Here is a 21,758-nt window from a genome sequence, read left to right on the forward strand (position 1 = left end):
TAAAAAAATAAAATTATTTTTTTAATAGTAAACCTCACTTCTTTTCAAAAGGAGTACGCAAAGCTTGCGTATTATAAGATTGCTCATAGCATTACTCTATAAACTAATTGCTTTGACCAATCAAATTAGTGAAGTACGTAAAGAATACACAAAAATAACTATATGTAGCAAAGCTCATTTATTTTTATTTCTTGAAGAAAAATTTTATTTACAGTCTTGAGTGTCTTATTGATAAATGAAGATAAAAGAGGAAAAAATATTATTTTGAAAATGATATTATTTTAATTTTAAATTTTTTTTAAACATAATTATATAAACTTGCATAAGTAGTCCCAAATGAGGATTATATATAGACTAACTCTTTTTCTAAATTAAACTCTTTCTTTTATTAATGTGTATGCAAACACGACCCTATTTCTACGAACAGGAAAAAGTACATTTTTTGTAAAATAATATGGACAATGCTAGCCGGTAATTGAAGTTTTTAATTTTATTTTATATTTTTTGAAATATTTTTTAAATTTCTTTAACTATTAAAACAATTAAAAAGTATAAATTTATTAATAATCACTTTCTTAATTACTAAAAAAATAAAATAAAATATTTATAACTTTAAACGATAATATTGAAAGACTAAATAATATTTTACAAATAATATTAACCAGGTGTCACTGTTTAATTGGTGAGACTCAACTCGTCCATTTGTCCACGCTGAAAAATGTAGATTCCCACCGACAGCTCCGAAGGCGCTTAATTGCCAAGAAGTTGGTCGACATTTTCTTTCTTTTTGTGTTTGTTTTTCCTTTCCCAATAAATAATTGTGCAAAGCTGCATCGGCTCCTCTATTTAGAGAGACGTCCAGGACGTCTAACTCTTATCTCTATCAAAATTGCATACACTACTTCAATGGCATTCAGTTCACCATCTTCTTCGTTTTCTCCTCCTTCTACTCCTAGATGGTCTTACGATGTATTCTTAAGTTTTAGAGGAATAGATACTCGCAATAATTTTATTGCCTATCTATACCCTGCTCTATGTCAAAGGGGAATCAAAACCTATAGAGACGACAAAGATCTTGAAAGAGGAGAGACAATTTTACCTACACTTCTCAAAGCCATTGAGGAGTCAATGAGTTATATTATTATATTATCTCCAAACTATGCATCCTCAAAATGGTGCTTGGAGGAGCTAACGAAGATTCTTGAGTGTAAGAAAAGAAAACAACAAATTGTTTTACCAGTATTTTATCATGTAGATCCATCTGAAGTACGAAATCAAGAAGGAAGTTTTGGAGAAGCATTGGCTAAACATCGAGAGAAGTTCAAGGAGAACCCGAAGGTGCAGAGGTGGAAGGAAGCACTACAAGAGGTTGCCGGTTTGGCTGGAGAACATTTGGAAGACGGGTACTTCTTTAACTATTATATTAATTGATAATAGAGTTTTTCTTCAAACAAAATTATTTGTTTAAAAAATTAGAATGTGTTCTTTGAGTATATGAGAAACATATAATTTTTGAATGACATGTCAATTTTTTAACCTAGCCTCTTATAAAGGCATGTGCTGTCACATGCTCAATATGAAGCTTTTCATTTTTATCGATTTATCGGAGGAATTTTCCTCCGATCCAATTTGAATAAAAACTCCATAAAAACATAATGAATGCAGACATTTATACCTATTTTTGTTATTGTCTTCCTCATTTAATATTAACAGGATAGGGGCCTTATAACCACGGTGGACTTTATTGGGCCTTGCCCACCTTATGGATACAAATTGAAAAATGATAAACACACGTTATTCTTCACAATTTTTACACAATAATATGTTAAAATGTGGGGTATTTTTGTAAAATACCTTATAAAACTAACATTATTTTACAAAAATAGCATTATTTTACAATATATGTTGTGAAATATGTTATGTGTATATCATTACTCATATATATTTGGGCTAGCAAATTAGAAACCAATTTCCCCCCGCACCAAAGATAAAGGTTACAACTTAAAAGAAAAATATAAGAAATTTCCCCCGCATCGAAGATAAAGGTTATGACTTGAAAATATAAAAAAAATTCTTATACAAATTTATGTGATATATCAAATAAGTTGTTTTTATTATAAAATAAATTTAATTTTTCACATCAGCCAATGTTTAGCAATCAAAACCATCTCTAAAGTCAAAGATAATCTTTAAATTAAAATAGTTTCATTTCCAAACATATAATATCTATAATCTTAAAACTCCTCAATATTTCCTAAAGCATTAAAAACTCAAGAAACCATTTTCACATTTTTACAAGAAAACCACCCCACAAGATGGCTAGACACTGCGTCGGCCCAAGTTCTTTGGCCGCCAATGGTGTAGCCACCGTTGGGAGACTATACAACAGTACAAGTATGGTTCTCTCTTTAAAAAAGTATTTAACTAATAAAAAGTTTATCTATTATATATATCATGTCTCAAGACTTCTTCAATATATTATTCATATCTAAACAAGCTTTTATGATGGTCTGCCACTTTTTTTAATCTATATCAAACTATTGTCTTAAAAAGTTTTTACGTTTTACAACTATTTCACAAACACATACGCTCTACAAGAAATCACCTTTCATCCAAACAATTCCTTAACTCTTTAATAAAAGGATTTAACAATGAACTAGCACATTTATATATGTCACTATAGATTTTAAAATTTTGGATCAATTTCGCCTGCCTATTCTGTAAGTTCTCTCGACTTTACCTCTATCTTTTAATTTTTTTTAAGGATAATTTCAGGTGCTAAGTAAGGTCGTGATCCTTAATTTCTTACAAATTTTAACATATTCTCAAATTGCATTAGTGCATGCCATGATAGCCTCATAACAGATCAGATATTACAACTTAAGCTTTTTCATTTCTCGAATAGGAAGTTACAAATCCATTATTTCCTAGGCATATCCATGTGCAGGAGTGTAACACCCACCTCCCCAATAAAGTCATTTTTAGAATTTTCAGGGAACCGGTGTACTATTAAACTTGAATTTAAAATATTTTCTTCTAATGGAGGGCCAGATATGAAAGATTTCATAATAAATAACCTAATATTTATTAAATACTTAAAATCCAAAAGAAAGTCTGCCGAAGCACTTATTTAAATTCAATAAAGTCTCATGTGCTTATCAAAATAACTTTGATAACTTGTTAAACTTTAAATCATAAAACTGAGCATGACATAAACTATCTAAGCCTCTGTCTCGCCTCCCTGGGCCAAGTCCTATCCTATAGTCTCATCCTCATAAATGTCATCACCTAGTGTGGTTTAAAAACATACAAAAATAAGTCAAATACTCAATAAGCAACACATCATACAGTAAATATAGTAAACATAAGGTTTTCTTGAAAATATACATACTCATGAATACATGTAATAACATGAACATGAACTTATCTTTTACTGGGCAATATGCCCATAACATGTGGTATCGTCTTCATATCATAACATAGGCCATTACATATCTTATCGTTCATACTTCATTATAATCATACTTGTCATATCTTGTCATATCATATCATAGATTTCAAATGAAATCACATTCTTTCTTGAATTTCCGTGATACATGTTTCTTCAAATAAGGCCATGATTTTTCATAAATATTTTAATGCATAAATCTTCACACAAAATTATGCATGGCTTTCTATAAATATTTTAATGCATAACACTCATATAAAATCTTAACTTTTCATAAATCTTTTGATGCACAACTCCCTTCATAAAATCATGAATTTTCATAAATAATTTAATGCATAATTCTTCATGTAAAATCATGAATTTTCATAATTTTATCATGACTTTGGTATGTAAAAAGGGACTTCCAAAGGAGGGCGTACAAGCACAGTATTTTAATAAAAAAAATGCTATTTACCATACATACGTGTATGGGTATGATCATGCTACTTACCTTGTAGTGTTGCTTCTTAAAAGTTTCGATAAAAAATTGATCACAATGTTGAACAGTGAGGTCTATGATTTTTTTTTTACAAATAATATGCAGAAGGAATATATTTATAAAGAGATTTGGAAGAGGGTGACAACCAGTTTGAGTTGGACTTGGTTAAAAGAGTTTTAACGTGGAGATGACTTGTAGAGTTGTATTCCTATTGGAATAGGATGCCGACAAGTTCAAGTTCGAGTTGGACTAGGTCATAATCATTCAAGAAGATATTTTGAATTTAAAAATATGATCTAATAGTTTATTCAATGTTGGATTGACAGTGACTAAGTCTGCAGAGAGGACTTTAATCAGTGATGATTTTAAATTGAAATAAGTTTCTAATGGCCAATATTTAAATTTGAAAAGGAGTCTAACTCGTTCAATAAGTAATAAATCGGATTTAACCTAGTTATTGAGTCTAATTAAAACTCATAATCAATCTCAATAATTTATCGCTTGTAGGCCTATCTAAGATGACCCATTAAAAATAATTTAGGCCTAATAAAAATAATTAATATCTTGACCTTAGAATTATTAGGCCTGGACATTATGAGGAGAAGCGCACCAATTAGCTATTAGAAGCTTAATCACACCTGAACAATAAATGTTCTAATTTTTTTTTTTTTTTAATATAAACCCTACAAACAAACAAGAACATACATAAATCCCCAATTTTCAATGTAGTGTTTCCTAGCTAATTAATTAAGTAGACTATAAAAGGAAAGCACAATTATCCATCAGCTACCATAGGCGCCATAGACTCTCCATGAATCAACAAGCCTTCCTTGTTTATTGTCCTTGCTATGGTTTGATTTGTGCTTTGGGTAGGTTTTGTATCTCTACATTTCTTGAGCTACATTGGTTATGGCTTGTGCATGCGTGCAATGTGCTGATTTTTTTCTACAAGATTTCTTGTGCTCATGCTGTGAACACCTATATTTGCTTTTATAGTTTTTTCATTTTGTGGTAATCGTGGTCACTGTAATTTAGATTATGTTTGGGTAGTGAGGATCTTAGGTGATCTATGAATAGTAGTGAAAAAGTAATGATAAAATTTTGAATGATAATAAATAAAAGTGAGAAGTAGTGAAAAAAATAATGATAAAATATTAAATATATAGTAGTTAATAGCAGTGAAAAGTATTAATAAAATATGAGATTACTCTACTACCCAAACATAGCCTTAGAGTTGCAAATGATAGCGAAACTTGTTTTGCCCTAGTGGCCCAATGGTGTGTTTTTGTTTCATTTTTATTAGTTTCATACAAATTTATTGGTATTGAGCAAGCAAATCTAAAAAAAAAAAAATCTTGTAACTAGATCTTGTGGATATTAGCTATCATATACCTTTTCATAAATCTATAAATCTTCCACATAAGCTATCATAAAAATTTATATAGTAGTATTTTATTTTTTAACCTTTTTTGTAATTGAAATAGGTGATACTATAGTTGATGTGTTGACACACCAACTTATAAATAGTGAAACTCTATATCTTTTTACGTGAAAAATGTGACTCATTGAATGCTCTTTTTCATTGTATTGGCAGGAATGAATATGAATTTATGCATAAAATCATTCAATGGGTGGACTCAACAATAGTTAAATCTATATACCAATTAGACATTGTTGAGTATCCAATTGGACTAGAGTCTCGTCTAAAAGACTTGAATACTAATTTAGGAATTGGAATGAATGACATTACTCTCATGATAGGGATTTATGGAATTGGTGGAATTGGTAAAACAACTGTTGCCAAAGTAGTCTTTAACTCAATTGGACAACAATTTGAAGCTAGATGTTTTCTAGCAAATATTAGAGAGATTTCAAGTCGAGAGGACGGTCTAGTCAAACTGCAAGAGAAACTTCTTTATGAGCTCTTAGGAAACTTTGGAAATTTTAATATTGGCAATATTGGAGGTACTAATGTTATAAAACAAAGGCTTTGCTCTAAAAGGGTACTTCTAATTCTTGATGATGTGAATGAGACGCACCAATTAAAAGAATTGGCTGGAAATAAAAATTGGTTCGGTCCAGGAAGTAGAATAGTAATAACAACTAGAGATCAACATCTATTAACCTATCATCAAGTTGATTCAACGTACGAAGTGCAGGGATTGGACGACAACCAAGCTATTCAGCTATTTAGTTGGCATGCATTTAAAAGAGACAAACCAGTTGAGAGTTATGTAAAACTCACGAAATGTATAATAGGTTATGCTAAGGGCCTTCCACTAGCTCTTACAGTGCTTGGTTCAGATTTGGCTGGTAGACATATACAAGAATGGAAAAGTGCATTGGAAAAATATGAAAGAAGTCCTCACAAGGATATTTATCAAATTCTTAAAATAAGTTATGACGGGCTAGATGATAATGAAAAGGATATTTTCCTTGACATTGCATGTTTCTTCAAAGGGAAGTTTGTTGGATATGTCATGAAAAGACTAGACAGTTGTCGTTGTTCATCATCAATTGGCATTGCAAGGCTTAAAGATAAGTGTCTCATTGATATTCGTAATGAGTGTGTGGAGATGCATGACTTATTGCAAGAAATGGGTAAAGAAATTGTTCGACAAGAATCACCTAAAGAAGCTGGCGAGCGTACTAGATTGTGGTTTCATGAAGATGTTCGCCATGTATTAGAAGAAAATACGGTAAGATCACACTAATAAAAACCTTTGAATTTATATTTGTTTTCTGTTCACTAGTGAAACTCCCAAAAAAATGTTGAAGTTTAAAATGGTGAAGTAACTCGTTGGTGCATGTGTGTGTGTGTGTATATATGTGATTATATTTTCTTTTCTATTCCTAACTACGACCAATGCAACTCTGATTGTTCTTAAGTTTTGGTAGTTTTCTATATGGAAATGGTTAACCTACAATTCTTGCAACCTCTTAAGAACAGCCAAAGTTAACAATTTACTTTTCATAAAAGAAAATCACAATTCTCTCCTCCAAAAATTATATTTTTTGTTTTAATGAAACTTTTTGTAGTTTAGTATTAAACTTAATTTCTATAAATGAAATAGAAAAATAGAAACAAAAAAACTTAAATTTAAAAAGGGCCACCGCCCTTTGTTGTGGCCTACCATAGCCACCATTAATGGTGGACTTGTGGCAACAACACACAAGGGCGACCCATTGTGGGTACTGGCCCAACTGATCTTAAAAAAAAAAAATTATTTATTTTGTTCTTTTCACATTATTTTCCTTTTTATTGTCTTCTAAATTTTTCTTTTCTTTTTTCTTATAATTTTATAGTATTAAGTTTCCATTTTTAAGAATATTAATTGTCTATTTTTCTATAAAAAATTTCATTTCAGTAATTTAAGCTTAATTTTTTTTTTTAATTTCTATGTGTTTCCATGATTTTTAGCAAGTGATAATAAAAGAAGAACAGCTTTACGATTTGATTTTGTTGGGATACTTATGTCTTTGTCTTTGTAGGGAACAAACAAAATTGAAGCGATTTTGTTAGATTTTCCTAAAGGCGATGACATGATATGCATGCATTCCAAGGCATTTATGAAGATGAGGAATCTTCGATTGTTTATAAATGAGAATGCACAATTTTCTGCAGGACCGAATTATCTCTCTAATGAGATGAGAGTGCTTGATTGGCCTCAATATCCTTCATCATTTTTGCCTTCTAGTTTTCGTGGAAATAATCTGGTTCAATTCAAAATGCGTGATAGCCTCATCAAGGAGTTAGGTGGCCTAAAATTCAAGGTACCACTATTATTTTCAATATTTCTTTCTTTAAAACTCTGAAACAGAAGCTGATTGAAACTAATACATTTATTTTATATAATTTGGACAGAACTTGACAGATATGGATTTAAGTGATTGTCAATTCTTAACAAAAATTCCTGATCTTTCAAGTAGCCCAAATTTAGAGAACTTGGATCTTGGATATTGTAAGAACTTAGTTGAGGTTCATCATTCCATTGGATTCCTTGATAAGCTTTGGAGATTATCTGTTAATGGATGCTGCAAGCTTAGGATTTTGCCGAGAAGATTCAAATTGAGATCTCTACGTTTATTTTATTTTAACGGTTGCGCAAGTCTTGAAGACTTTCCAGAGATTGAATGTGAAATGGAATTTTTACATACGTTAGATTTTTCTAGCACTAGCATAAAAGAACTACCTTCATCAATTGGCAATCTTACAAAACTTCAAGAATTATATGCAGCAGGCTGCATTGATCAATTGCAAAGTCTACGTATTGTCAAAGTCGATGGTTATTCACAACCAACAAACGTTGGAAAGGTGGAGGAGGATGGTATACATTCCACACCATCTATTGTGTCTACAGGTGACTATGAAATTGCATCAACTGCTGTAGAATTGTCTTCGAAAAATTTGAGCATTTTTAATGATGCTAGTTCCTCCTCAAGCCCCATTTGGAAATCGCTACAATTTTTAAGTCTTCAATCCTATTGCCTGTCAGAATCAAATTTCTTCACGTATGCCTATTACTTTCCTGCTTTGGATAGTTTAGATCTAAGTGGGAGTGATATTGTTATCTTTCCAGTTCAAGGGGTCGAATTTGTTAGGTTACGACACCTTTGTTTGAACAATTGCAAGAAACTTGAAGAAATTTTACCTCTTCCATTGAGTATAGCAAGTGTTCAAGCTCGTGAATGTAGGTCATTGGAAAGTTTTGAACTACTATCTAACATACTTACTAACAATGGAATGAATTTTCCTAACTTCCTTTGGATTGACTTGTATGGATGCCATAAACTGCTTGCGAATACGAGGCCAATTCCTTCATGGGAAGAGGTATATATGTACATCTCTTTTCCTCTCTTTCCTTTTCCATGTGTTTGTGTAACCTTGGTTTATAACTTGCATTACTGAAAGGGTTTTTTTTTTTTTTTTTTTGAAATATTCATATAACAGAGACATTCTAAGGAACAAAATCAAGCATATGCATTTAAAGTAAGAGATATTGGCATTATATTTCCAGGAAAGAGGATTCCAAGCTGGTTTAGCTATCGCAAGGAGGCCCATGATAGTAATTTGTGTGAAATAGATATTAATCAACCACATCATTGGAATGACATAGATGAAATTGTTTTCTATGTTGTTTTTGGATTTAGAGTTGGGATCATTAACCCAAGAATGGAGCAGGATATTTTTGTTAGCATCCATGATGGCTCGAGTTGGAAGGACTTATATACTCTTAATTTGAGACTTTTTCAGACGGACTCGGACCATGTATGGATGTACTGGATGAGTTACTATGAAGAAGTGGATGTTTCAAGGTTTAGATTTGAATGTAAGTCAGAGCTCGTGATCTTTAGAAGTGTTGGGATCCATTTCCTAAAGAAGCATGAAGAGAACGTAAGAGATGAAGATCATAAAAGTTTGCTCTACAAAATTCCTTTCAAAGATTTTGGTCTTGACTTTTTATATTCAAGTAGTGATAAAGAAGGTGACAGTTTGCTGGATTTAATGTATGATATGAGGCATTCCTCAATTTCGGAATTGGAGAATAATGATGAGAATCAAAAGAAAGATTTGGAATTAGAGAATGATGATGAGAAGCCGAAGGGAAGATTTGGTAAGAGGCATCTTGATGAATATGATTGCAACCTGGAATTCAACTGGTACCCTCAAAAAAAGAGGTAGCATTCCTCAACCATGGGCATCATAATAACAAAATTAGAGAATGACGATGAGAATCCAAAGGAAAGATGTTTTGCTATTCTGTTTTGCTGTTTTCTTTGTTGTTTGTTGCCTTCTTGAGATAGGGATATGCATCATCATGAGGTTGAGAAGATGGAATCCCAAATAAACCAAACATATTACTGTTAATGCTACCAAACAATGGTTCATGTGGAATTTTATAGCTTTAAGTGTGTATAAAGAATCTATAGATCATGTGAAGCTGTCACAACAACTCGCATCAAATGCTGACGTAGAAGGCATCTCTCTCAGGTATTCTTTTTTTTTTTTTTTGTGCATTTTGTATTTCATTTGCTAAATTTTCTCACTCCAAACAAACAGACCCATGACTGTTTGTGCACAAGAATTCTCTATGCCAATCTTTTCAAATTGATGGGTCTATTTTTGGGATTTGTTCTGTGTTTTGTGATTTTCTCCTCGTTTAGTTATAAAGATGAGATGAGATAAGACAAAAGTTAAAAGTTGAATAAAATATTATTAGAATATAATTTTTAATATTATTTTTGTTTTAGATTTTGAAAAGGTTGAATTGCTTATTATATCTTATGCGGGATTTTGAGGAAGTTATAATAATTAGATGAAATAAGATGCAACAGAAAGTGAAATTTTGTAGGTATTTCTTGATTAGATAAGGGTCAAAGATGTAAATATCATAATTCATGAATTATGGTCAGAATTTTTATTTTTATATAAAGGTCATGAGAGGTTTGGAACTTGGTTCTTCCATTTGGAAATCTAGCCTTATACCCTTTTGTCCATAGGTCTTCGATAATGGTCAATCTCTATTAAGATATAAAATAAATAATAAAACGTACGACTTCCGTTCAGCTTAAGATTTTAGGATAAGTGATGATTTCACTGGTTATCAAAGTAGAGTCCTAAGTTCGAAACTTAACTTTACACTCTACTCATTTAGCTAAATATAAGCTTTAAATAATGCTACAAAAAAAAAGTGTTGCACAGATGACTAACACAAAAGGAATGGTGAATTAGGTTATATTTAAAAAATTAACAATTATAAATCAAATACACAATATAAAATATAAACAAAATACAAAGCAGCAATAAATATAAAGAGTAAGGGTAAGAGAGAAGCAAACTCAATATGTTAACGAGATTCGGCCCCACTGCCTACGTCTTCGCCTCAAGCTACCTCTTAAGGATTCCCAAATTCACTATTCAACCTCCTTCAGGTGGAGATAGAAACCTATTACACCTTTGAATAACACCGCTACAAAGGATCTGTGTAGAAGACCCTCTACACTTGCAATCACCTTACACGTGGTGATTCAACTATTCCCTGTGTAGAACACTTTCTACCCACACAAGGATTATACACACCCTTTTATTGATACAAGAGCTAATAGTGGGTAGGTTATCAAAAAACACTCCTCAATAAGTGAAATAAGAACAATACAGTGCAAACTATATCTCTATCAAAATGAATAAGGTTTAAGTGATTGGGTGGAAATAATATGAAACTTTAGCTGAAAGCTAAGGTCGTTTTGGTCCTAGAATATCACAAATGCACATCCATGCCTTACATTTCAGAAGAAGTAATTGCAGGGACAGAATGGGAAAAAATGAATTATTTCTACACTTGAATTCACTCGACACTTAGAAGGAATGAGCCTTCTCGGTGCCCTAACTCATACATCTTATATTGTAGAGCTGTCCCACATCAAAACTGCATGGAAATGGAGGGAATAACCACCTGGAGAGAGAGTGCAGCAGAATCATTGGAGGGAATGGAGGAAGAAAGGCTAAAAGGAGAGTGGTGGGACGCAAGAGAGGGGGATGCTGGCTGGCAGAGCTGAAAACCGTGAGGAAAGAGGATTGCTTTTGCAGTCAAAAATTCTGTTTTGCTCGTCTTCTTTTCATTTTTCTGGATGAACCATTTGTTGTTTTGTGTTCTGAATATTTCATTTTCATACTGGATTGAAGGGTAAATTTCGAAGTAACCTAGGTGAAGGGAATCCTTTGCACAAAGAGGTTTTGCTTGGGGGTTTTGGTTTTTGTTTGATTTTAAATTGTGTTCATATGAATTCCTATCAATTTCCTGGAAATCAAGTCTAGAGGTTCATTCGTAATCTTGTTTTGACTCATTGTTGGCTCTGGGCACGGTGGGTACTTAAGGGGTACAAACTCTAGCTTCGAATACTAAATGTTGATGTTGATATGAAATCTGTGATGTTATTCAGAAAGTGTTTGTTAGTGCTGAAATTATAGATATTCTCCATATGCTCTATTCTAGACTGAAATTGCATGTGATGTTTTTATAAACGCCAAATCCCATTTGAAACCCCTTGGTGCAAAGAGGACCTGCAGCCTAGGTGTTTGTCTAAAGTCACTTGAGAAACTTAGTTCTAAAAATTTCATTTGATTTACTGTCCATGCTCATAAATCGGTTTCTTGTCTATTTTGGTTCTAAATTTCATATTGTTGTTAAGTACACCACTTGTTGGTCTCATTAATCAAACTCCACCTCCATTTTGAACTAAACTGACATTCAGCCTTGTCCCATGGCTTTAAGAATGTTGCATTCAGCTTAAACTCTTTTTTTTTTTCTTGACTTTATTAATTCCAATAGTTTTCTTGTTGCGAACAAAGCTGGAAAATGACTTGATCCTTGTTAAATCGACCTTGGATTCCCTTTATATACAAGCTAAACACCTTCTGCACTTGGAAGGCAATTTAAAAGAAGAACCAAGTTTTTGGCGCCGTTGTCGGGGATCAATGGAAAATTTTTAGTGCTGACACAATCAGACATTTCAAGAGGTGTTTTAGTGTGAACCTCTTCACACTTTGGTGATCTCTAATCCTAACTCCTTCCTTTCTTGTTATTTTATTTTATTTTTTATCTCTTTACCTTTGACTATTATGTGTTCTGTTTGTCTCATACTGACTTAGAGTAATAACTAAAAAGCAGTTAAGTGTGGTTGATTACTACCCTGCCACCATTCTACACCAACTTTGGTGTTATCTTGGTGCTTCTGTTGGGAAATTGAATGTCTGTTTGGAGTCGTGATTTTTCCTCTAGACTAGTCAGAACTGAATCAGTAACATATTCTGATTGTGAGTCACTTTTATTTGAGTCATCCTCATATAGTTTTAGCTCTATGGCTGAAGAGGAACATGTTGGGAGAAGAGTGGTAAGCCAGAATAGACCACTCAAGGATTATTTGCAACCTGTTAGGGCTAGTTCACCCTCATGCATCATTCAACCCCTAAATGCAAATAATTTTAATTTTAAGCCCAGGATGATGCCTTGGATACCTCATTTTCATGGAATGGAATCAGAAAATCCTTATTTGCACATCAAAGAATTTGAGGAAGTTTGTTCAACTTTCATGGATCAGACTTGCACTGAAGAAGTTATCAGACTCAAGTTATTCCCCTTTCCATTAAAAGACAAAGCCAAGACTTGGCTGAATTCTTTAAGGCCTAGGACTATAGGAACATGGCAAGAAATGCAAACTGAGTTTTTTTTTTTTTAAATTCCTATGCACAGAACTAATGCATTGAAGAGACAGATTATGAACTTTGCCCAAAAAGTAACTGAAACCTTTTATCAGAGCTGGGAGAAGTTCAAGGATTTACTCAATGCTTGTCCTCATCATGGGTATGAAAATTGGAGGATAATAAGTTTTTTCTATGAGGGTTTACAACCCAAGATGAGACAATTTGTGGAGACAATGTGTAATGGAGAGTTTTTCAATAAAGAACCAGAGGAGGCTTTTGAATACTTTGATTATTTATCTGAAAATGCTCAGTCACGGGATGTTTCAGATGCATATCATAGAAATGAACCCTTAAAGATAACTGGAGGGGGAAAATACAACTTAAGGGAAGTGGATGACTTGCATGCTAGAGTGTCTATGCTTACTAAGAAATTAGAGACCATAGACAGAAACAAAGTAAGTGAGGCTCAGGTTATTCAAAGAGTGTCTGAAAAATGCAACATATGCGAGGACATAGGACACCCTACTAATGATTGTCCCACTATCCCAGCTTTTAAAGAAGTGTTACTGGACCAATCTGAAGCTGTTAACATGATTTCAAAACCTTTTGCAGGTCCATTCTCTAACACATACAACCCCAGCTGGAGAAACCATCTAAATTTAAGTTAGAGGAATGAGCAGTCAACCCAACCCTCGAATCATGCACCAGGCTCTTCTCAATAAATAGGAAATCAACAATCAGGTGCATCAGGATCAACTCAGTATCCTACTGCAGCACCTTATGGGCAGAGGAGGAATCTTGAGGAAACTGTCCATCAAATGGCAGCAAACCTTCAACAGTTCATGCAAGGGCAAGCCACCATCAACAACCAGACTTCACAAGCCATCAATGAGATTAGAGGATCCTTGACGAGGTTGACCACGACTTTTCACACTCAAGAGAAGGGAAAATTCCTTACTCAATCTCAACCTAACCCGCAGGGACAGATTCATCAAGTGTCAAAGGTAGAGGAGACTTCCAACACTAAACCAGTAAAAGATGTAACAACTTTGAGAAGTGGGAAAATCTTGGTAAATCCCACTCCTGACTCAGCCACCATTGGTAAGGATTCTACCCCTAAACATGTTGAAACTGAGGTGAACAATTTTCAAACACTTGCACCTTTTCCTACAAGGTTGACCCCTGTGCACAAAGATAAGTATTATGCTGAAATTTTTGAAGTCTTTAAACAAGTGAGAATCAATATACCCTTGTTGGATGCTATTCAACAAATTCCCACTTATGCAAAATTTCTTAAAGACTTGTGCAATGTTAAGAGGAAATTGAATGTTAAAAAGAAAGCTTTTCTCACTAAACAAGTCAGTGCAATCATACAAAGCAACACTCCTCCCAAGTATAAGGACCCAGGTTCACCCACTATTGCTTGTATGATTGGAAATTCAAAAATTGGGCATGCTTTACTTGATTTGAGGTCTAGTGTGAATCTGTTACCCTACTGTGTTTATGAAAAATTGGGCTTAGGGGAGTTAAAGTCTACTTCCATTACCCTACAGCTAGGTGACAGGTCGATAAAAATACCTAGAGGGGTGGTGGAAGATGTCTTAGTTCAGGTTGATAAGTTTTATTACAATAGACTTTGTTGTTCTTGACATGAAACTTTCAACAAACTCGTTGTTTCAAACACCTATAATCTTGGGAAGGCCATTTCTGGCCACCTCCAATGCTCTAATTAAATGCAGAAGTGGTGTAATTAAATTAAGTTTTGAGAATATGACATTAGAACTGAATATTTTCAATTTGTGCAAGCAACCACAAGAAGTAGAAGAAGTGCAGGAAATAAATTTGCTAGAAGGCATCATCTCATAAACTTCTCTACTGTCTTACCAATTTACTGAATCAGTGCTTGATTTAGAGGGCAACCTAGACTCAAATGACACTTCTAATGACACCTCTTCTGTTTCATATGTAGGCGCTCAAACTGAGATGCAGTGGAAGCTAAAGGATGAACAACTGCCTCCAGTGACAGCAACAATAAAGCCATCAGAGGAGCAGATCCCAGCATTGGATCTTAATCCCCTACCCACAGAACTCAAGTATGCCTTTCTAGGACCTAATAGCACTTTACCCATAGTTATTTCTTCTTGCCTAACCAATAGACAAGAAGAAGAGCTATTACAGGTCCTTATAAAACATAAGAATGCCATAGGCTAGACCTTGGCTGACATTAAGGGCATAAATCCCTTCATTTGCACTCATAAGATTTACTTGGAGGAGGAATCTAAGCCTTCTAGAGAAATGCAAGAAGGCTTAATCCTTCAATGAAAGAAATAGTTAAAAAGGAGGTCCTTAAACTCTTGGATGGGTCAGCCTCATTCAAGTGGTCCCAAAAAAATTTGGGCTGACTGTAATTAAAAATGCAAAAAATGAACTAGTGCCTACCAAGGTAACTACAGGCTGGAGAATGGGTATTGATTATAGGAAGCTCGATGCTTCCACTAGGAAAGACCATTTTCCTTTACCATTTCTTGACCAAGTCTTGGAAAGGGTAGCTGGGCATGCATTTTACTGTTTTCTAGATGGGTTCTCAGGCTATTATCAAATTGAAATAGCATCAGAGGACCAAGAAAAAACCACTTTCACCTGTCCATTTGGGACTTTCGCATTTAGAAGAATGCCTTTTGGGTTGTGTAACACTCCAGCAACTTTTCAAAGGTGTATGCTTAGCATTTTCAATGATTTAATAGAGAATGGCTTAGAAGTTTTTGTGGATGATTTCTCTGTTTTTGGGGACAGTTTTGAAAAATGCTTGACTAACTTGCAAGATGTCTTGGCCAGGTGTGAAGAGAAAAACTTGTTGCTCAACTGGGAGAAGTGCCATTTTATGGCTCAGTAGGGTATTATATTAGAACACATAGTGTCTTCAAAGGGTATTGAAGTAGATAAATAAAAAATAGACCTGATTTCTAAGTTACCCACCCCAAAAACTGTGAAAGATATTAGGTCATTTTTAGGTCATGCTAGATTTTATAGAAGGTTTATACAAGGGTTTAGTTCCATTTCTAAGCCATTGCATAAATTGCTTATGCATAACACTGAATTTGAGTGGAAATCAGAACATCAAGAAGCTTTTGACCGGCTCAAACACATACTCATTACAACCCCTATCATGCAACCCCTAGACTGGTCCCTCCCTTTTGAAATTATGGGTGATGCCAGCAACTTTGCCATAGGGGATGTTTTAGGTCAGCGTAGAGATAAATTGCCTTATGCCATTTATTACGCCAGTAAGACCCTGACTGGAGCTCAAAAGAATTACTCCACTACAGAAAAGGAGCTGTTGGCCATTGTTTTTGCTCTAGATAAATTTAGAACTTATATCATAGGGTCACCTGTAGTTGTTTTTACAGACCATGCTGCTCTGAAATATATTTTTGCAAAAAAAAAATGCTAAACCACGGCTGACTAGGTGGGTGTTGCTTTTACAGGAGTTCAATATCACAATTCACGACACCAAGGGAGTGGAGAATGTGGTGGCTGACCACCTGTCTAGATTAACTGTCACTAAAACTGATTCTTCTTTGCAATCTCTGAATCCTTTCCTGATGAACAAATGTTTTTAATTGAGAATGTACCATGGTATGCTGACATTGTTAATTTCTTGGTGACAGGGAAAACACCTCCACAATGGAACCCTCAGGATCTAAAAAGGTTCACAGCTGAGGTAAAATATTTCTTCTATGACGACCCTTACCTGTTCAAATACTGTTCTGATCAAATAATCCGTAAGTGTGTCCCTGACAATGAGATTGTTGCTGTCCTGTCTACTTGTCACGATGGGGCTTGTGGGGGCCACTTTTCTGCAAAGAAAATAGTGGCTAAAATCCTACAATCTTGTTTGTATTGGCCTCATTTATTTAAAGATGCCTTATAATTTTGCAAAAAATGCAAGCCATGTCAAAAACTACGAGGAATAACTAGGAGAAACATGATGCCCTTGCACCCTATTCTAGTTTGAGAAATCTTTGACTACTGGGGTCTAGACTTCATGGGCCCCCTTCCCCCTTCTTTTGGGTATATTTATATCTTGGTGGTTGTTGACTATGTCTCCAAATGGGTGGAAGCCATTCCTTGTAAAAAGAATGATCACCAAGTGGTGCTTAAATTCTTAAAAGGCAACATAGTGTCCAGATTTGGTATGCCCCGGTCCATTATCAGTGATAATGGAACACATTTCTGTAACAGATCACTAGAATCACTTTTTAAAAAGTATGGGATCCAGCATAAGGTGTCCACTCCTTATCACCCACAAACCAATGGCCAAGTGGAATTAGCTAACAGGGAAATCAAGCACATTCTAGAAAAAACTGTTAATCCCTCAAGAAAAGATTGGTCTTTGAGGTTGGTTGATGCCTTATGGGCATACAGGACTACTTATAAAACTATACTTGGTATGTCTCCATACAGACTGGTTTATGGCAAGGCATGACATCTTCCTGTGGAACTTGAGCACAAGGCTTACTGGGTAGTGAAGAAGTTCAACTTTGATATGGAAAAGATTGGTTCCTTGAGAAGACTCCAATTGTCCGAGTTAGAGGAACTTAGGAGGGATGCCTATGAGAATTCTAAGCTAGCCAAGGAACACATGAAAGTCTTACATGATAAGAGCATTCTTAGAAAAAAATTTGAACCTAACCAACAAGTTTTACTCTGCAATTCTAGGCTTCATCTGTTCCCTGGAAAATTAAGATCTCGGTGGAGTGGGCCATGCTTAGTGAAATCAATTTCTCCTCACGGTGCCATAGAAATAACATACCCTCAGAATGGTAATACTTTCAAGGTGAATGGTCAAAGACTAAAACCATTCTTAGGAACTTATGTACCATAAATTTCATCCATCCCATTACAGGAACCAACTGTCAACTGACCAAGCTCATATGCCAACTGCACTTTTCATTCCTTGTTTAGTTGTTTCTTTGTTTTTTGTTTGTTTCCTTCCCTTATTTCTTTGTTTTTGTTACTCTTTATTTTTTGAGTTATTTCTTGCAAGATTCTGGCTTCATCAACCAGTTGGCATTGCAGGCATTATCCATTTTATTTCTTTTTTTAGTAATAAGTTCTACTCCTCAGGTAACATCTCTTACTTCTCCTGCACACATTGAGGACAATGCTACAATTTAGTTAGGGGGAGGGGATTACCTCTCTGGGTTGACATCATCTCTCTGTTTAAAAATTAAATTATCTCTCTCTGTGTTGGCATTATTTTGGTAATAATAAATAAATAAAATAAAATAAAAAAATAATGTTTGTTTATGATTTTCACATGCTGAAAAATGATTTGTTGAAGTTACAATCGAGAGAGGTCAAAAATTTAGATCAAAAAGGGGGCTTATCCATGTTATTTAGTGTTAAACCACGTGAAAAAAAATGTTAAAAGTCTCTACCAAAACACACACAACACAATCCCAGCATGCCTAGGAAGACTACATTGGGTCATTGGTTGTTAAAACACATTTATGGTTTGGGACTCTAATGAACCATATGCTAATGGCTTAGGAAGAAAGCTGAAATGAATGAGAAAAGGGACAAGCCAAGGATTGAAAAAGAAAAAAAAAAAAAACCTCTAAGAAGTCTAGTGATAAGGGCTTATTTGTGAAAGTGTAGGTAGGCGCACATTCATAGGTCTGACCCCCACTAGAAAACCAAGAGGTGTGGCAACTTAGTGATAAGGGCTTACTTGTGAAAGTGTGGATAGGTGCACATTTATAGGTCTGACTCTCACTAAGAAACCCAAAGAAAAGAAAAAAAAAAAAGAAGAAGAAAGATTTACATTCATGTTTTGGAAAAGGCTGCCTATAACCAAGTGGAATAACGTGAAAGCCACTATTACAATGGTTGTTGTGATTGAAGCTTCTAATGCCTCTTGGTAGTCAATCTTGGAATTCTAACCCTCTTCCCATACACTTACCTGGGAGCAAACTTTATTGCATTTAATTCTCTTGGTTCATTTACTAAATTGTGTATAAACTCCCCAGTTGACATTCCAAACTAATTTACTCCAAAGTTTCTAAAACTCAACAAATGTAATTCATAGCATGTGACTTTCAAAACATATGGAATGCCATTCGGTAGCCTCCTGTGTAAGATTCCATTCACTTTGTTTGCTAGAGACTAGCAAAACGCTAGTTGGGGGGGTGTGATTGGGTAAAAATAATATGAAACTTTAGTTGGAAACTCAGGTAATTTTGGTCCTAGAATATCATGAATGCACATCCATGCCTTACATTTCAGAAGAAGTAATTGTAGGGACAGAATGGGAAAAAATGTATTATTTCTACACTTGAATTCACTCGACACTTAGAAGGATTGAGCCTTCTCGGTGCCCTAACTCATACATCTTACATTGCAGAGCTTTCCCACATCAGAACCGCATGGAATTGGAGGGAATAACCACCTGGAGAGAGAGTGCAGCAGAATCATTGGAGGGAATGGAGGAAGAGAGGCTAAAAGGAGAGTGGTGGGACGCAAGAGAGGGGCATGCTGGCTGGCAGAGCTAAAAACCGTGAGGAAAGAGGATTGCTTTTGCAGTCAAAAATTCTATTTTCCTCATCTTCTTTTCATTTTTCTGGATGAACCATTTGTTGTTTTGTGCTCTCAATATTTAATTTTCATACTGGATGGAAGGGTAAATTTCGAAGTAACCTAGGTGAAGGGAATCCTTTGCACAAAGAGGTTTTGCTTGGGGGTTTTGGTTTTTGTTTGATTTTAAATTGTGTTCATATGAATTCCTATCAATTTCCTGGAAATCAAGTCTAGAGGTTCATTTGTAATCTTGTTTTGACTCATTGTTGACTCTGGGCACGGTGGGTACTTAAGAGGTACAGACACTAGCTTCGATACTAAATGTTGATGTTGATATGAAATCTGTGATGTTATTCAGAAAGTGTTTGTTAGTGCTGAAATTATAGATATTCTCCATATGCTCTATTCTAGACTGAAATTGCATGTGATGTTTTTATAAACGCCAAATCCCATTTGAAACCCCTTGGTGCAAAGAGGACCTGCAGCCTAGGTGTTTCTTTAAAGTCACTTGAGAAACTTAGTTCTAAAAATTTCATTTGATTTACTGTCCATGCTCATAACTCGGTTTCTTGTCTATTTTGGTTCTAAATTTCATATTGTTGTTGAGTACATCACATGTTGGTCCCATTAAGCAAAATCCACCTCCATTTTGAACTGAACTGACATTTAGCCTTGTCTCGTGGCTTTAAGAATGTTGCATTCAGCTTAAACTCTTTTTTTTCTTGACTCTATTAATTCCAATAGTTTTCTTGTTGCAAAACAAAGCTGGAAAATGCCTTGATCCCTGTGAAATTGACCTTGGATTCCCATTATATATAAGCTGAACACCTTCTATACTTGGAAGGTAATTTAAAAGAAGAACCATGAAGGCTCAATGCTTAGAGAAAAGAGAATGAAAGTTTTGAATAAATGTTGTATGCTCCTGGTATTGTGAATTTGAAGCTCTCAAATGATTTATTTATATGCATATGAGACATCATATTCAAAATTAAAAAGATTCACATGTCAAAGACAACATCATTCATTTTTTCAAAAAATTTGAATAAAAGCTTCTTCTTTTTCAATTGTCAAAGACAACAACATTCATTTTTCAAAAAATTCAAATAAAAGTTTCTTCTTTTTCATTTGTCAAAGACAACATCATTCCATTTTCAAAAATTTCAAACCTAATCTTTTTTACTTTTCGCATATGACAAAATGAGTACTATTTACTTTTCAAATTTTTCTAACAAAATCATCTACCTTTTCATAAGTCAAAAAGAGCATCAATCATTTTTTAAAATATTCAATTAAAGCATGCACATGTGAAAGATGACAATCAATCATCTTTCAAAATTTTCAAATTTAATTTTCAAAATATTCATGCACATGTGGAAAATATATTTTAATGCGTTATGATAAAATATTAATTTTGAGCCTTAATCCTAATTTTGAATTTTTAAGAGATTTACAACATTACTCTATGAGCTTTAATGTGAACTTGTTCCCTTCTTGCTCATGCTTGATTCCTTTATGCGCTCGACTTCATTGTATATACAACTTGAGCTTGAGACTCCTTTATTCTTTACGTTCATTTGTTATCATCAAAATCCATGTGTAGATATATAATTATCTGAAACTTGAAACTTTGGATTCAACAATCTCCCCCTTTTTGATGATGACAAATACTTGATAGAACTTGAAACCTGTATTAATACTTAAGCTCCCTCTGAGAATATGCGTTAATTTTTCAAGCAAAAGTATAAATATAATTCCAAGCATATATAACAAGTTTAGCAACTCAAACAATGTTAATGTTCTAGTCTAAAACTTCTCCCCCTTTTGGCATCATTAAAAAGGATCTGCAGCAAGTAAATGGACTGAATAAAACGGTGTGTTATTAGAAACTGTAGATAGTTGAAAAATTGGAGCTGCCCGTGACCCGACAAGTGCTACAAAGCCTTGAGGACTAACTCTTTAAATTTAGTGTGGCTGGAGATTTTAAAAACCTGATATTGTTGAAAAAATGATCATTTTCATCCATTGGATACCAAAAGGAAATCACATTGCTC

At 34.2% G+C, this 21,758-nt stretch overlaps 2 protein-coding genes and 1 non-coding gene across 5 annotated transcripts; 2 read left to right on the forward strand and 1 right to left on the reverse strand.

Annotated features, from left to right (window-relative positions):
• The first annotated feature begins 835 nt into the window (after positions 1-835).
• Positions 836-19,958, forward strand: LOC122298460 (disease resistance protein RUN1-like). 3 transcript variants are annotated; one of them, XM_043108203.1, is made up of 7 exons: positions 836-1,403; positions 5,521-6,625; positions 7,419-7,700; positions 7,792-8,757; positions 8,878-9,918; positions 11,336-16,849; positions 19,535-19,958. In XM_043108203.1, exons 1-5 carry the CDS (start codon positions 907-909, stop codon positions 9,607-9,609), a joined length of 3,582 nt encoding a protein of 1,193 aa, XP_042964137.1. In that variant the 5' UTR covers positions 836-906; the 3' UTR covers positions 9,610-9,918; positions 11,336-16,849; positions 19,535-19,958. The 3 variants fall into 3 exon arrangements, with proteins under 3 accessions (XP_042964137.1, XP_042964138.1, XP_042964136.1); XM_043108204.1 differs by having other exon boundaries at positions 11,336-14,229; positions 15,098-19,958; XM_043108202.1 differs by having other exon boundaries at positions 11,336-19,958.
• LOC122299988 lies at positions 13,184-13,291 on the reverse strand. Its single transcript, XR_006239839.1, has one exon. It is a non-coding gene; the product is annotated as a small nucleolar RNA R71 (small nucleolar RNA).
• LOC122298901 lies at positions 13,203-15,450 on the forward strand. Its single transcript, XM_043108742.1, has 4 exons — positions 13,203-13,740; positions 13,870-14,685; positions 15,029-15,306; positions 15,388-15,450. The coding sequence occupies exons 1-4, from the start codon at positions 13,203-13,205 to the stop codon at positions 15,448-15,450; spliced, it is 1,695 nt and encodes a 564-aa protein (XP_042964676.1).
• Positions 19,959-21,758: the final 1,800 nt, after the last annotated feature.

Source organism: Carya illinoinensis, chromosome 16 (assembly GCF_018687715.1).
Source record: "Carya illinoinensis cultivar Pawnee chromosome 16, C.illinoinensisPawnee_v1, whole genome shotgun sequence".
In the NCBI taxonomy this organism is placed as follows: domain Eukaryota; kingdom Viridiplantae; phylum Streptophyta; class Magnoliopsida; order Fagales; family Juglandaceae; genus Carya; species Carya illinoinensis.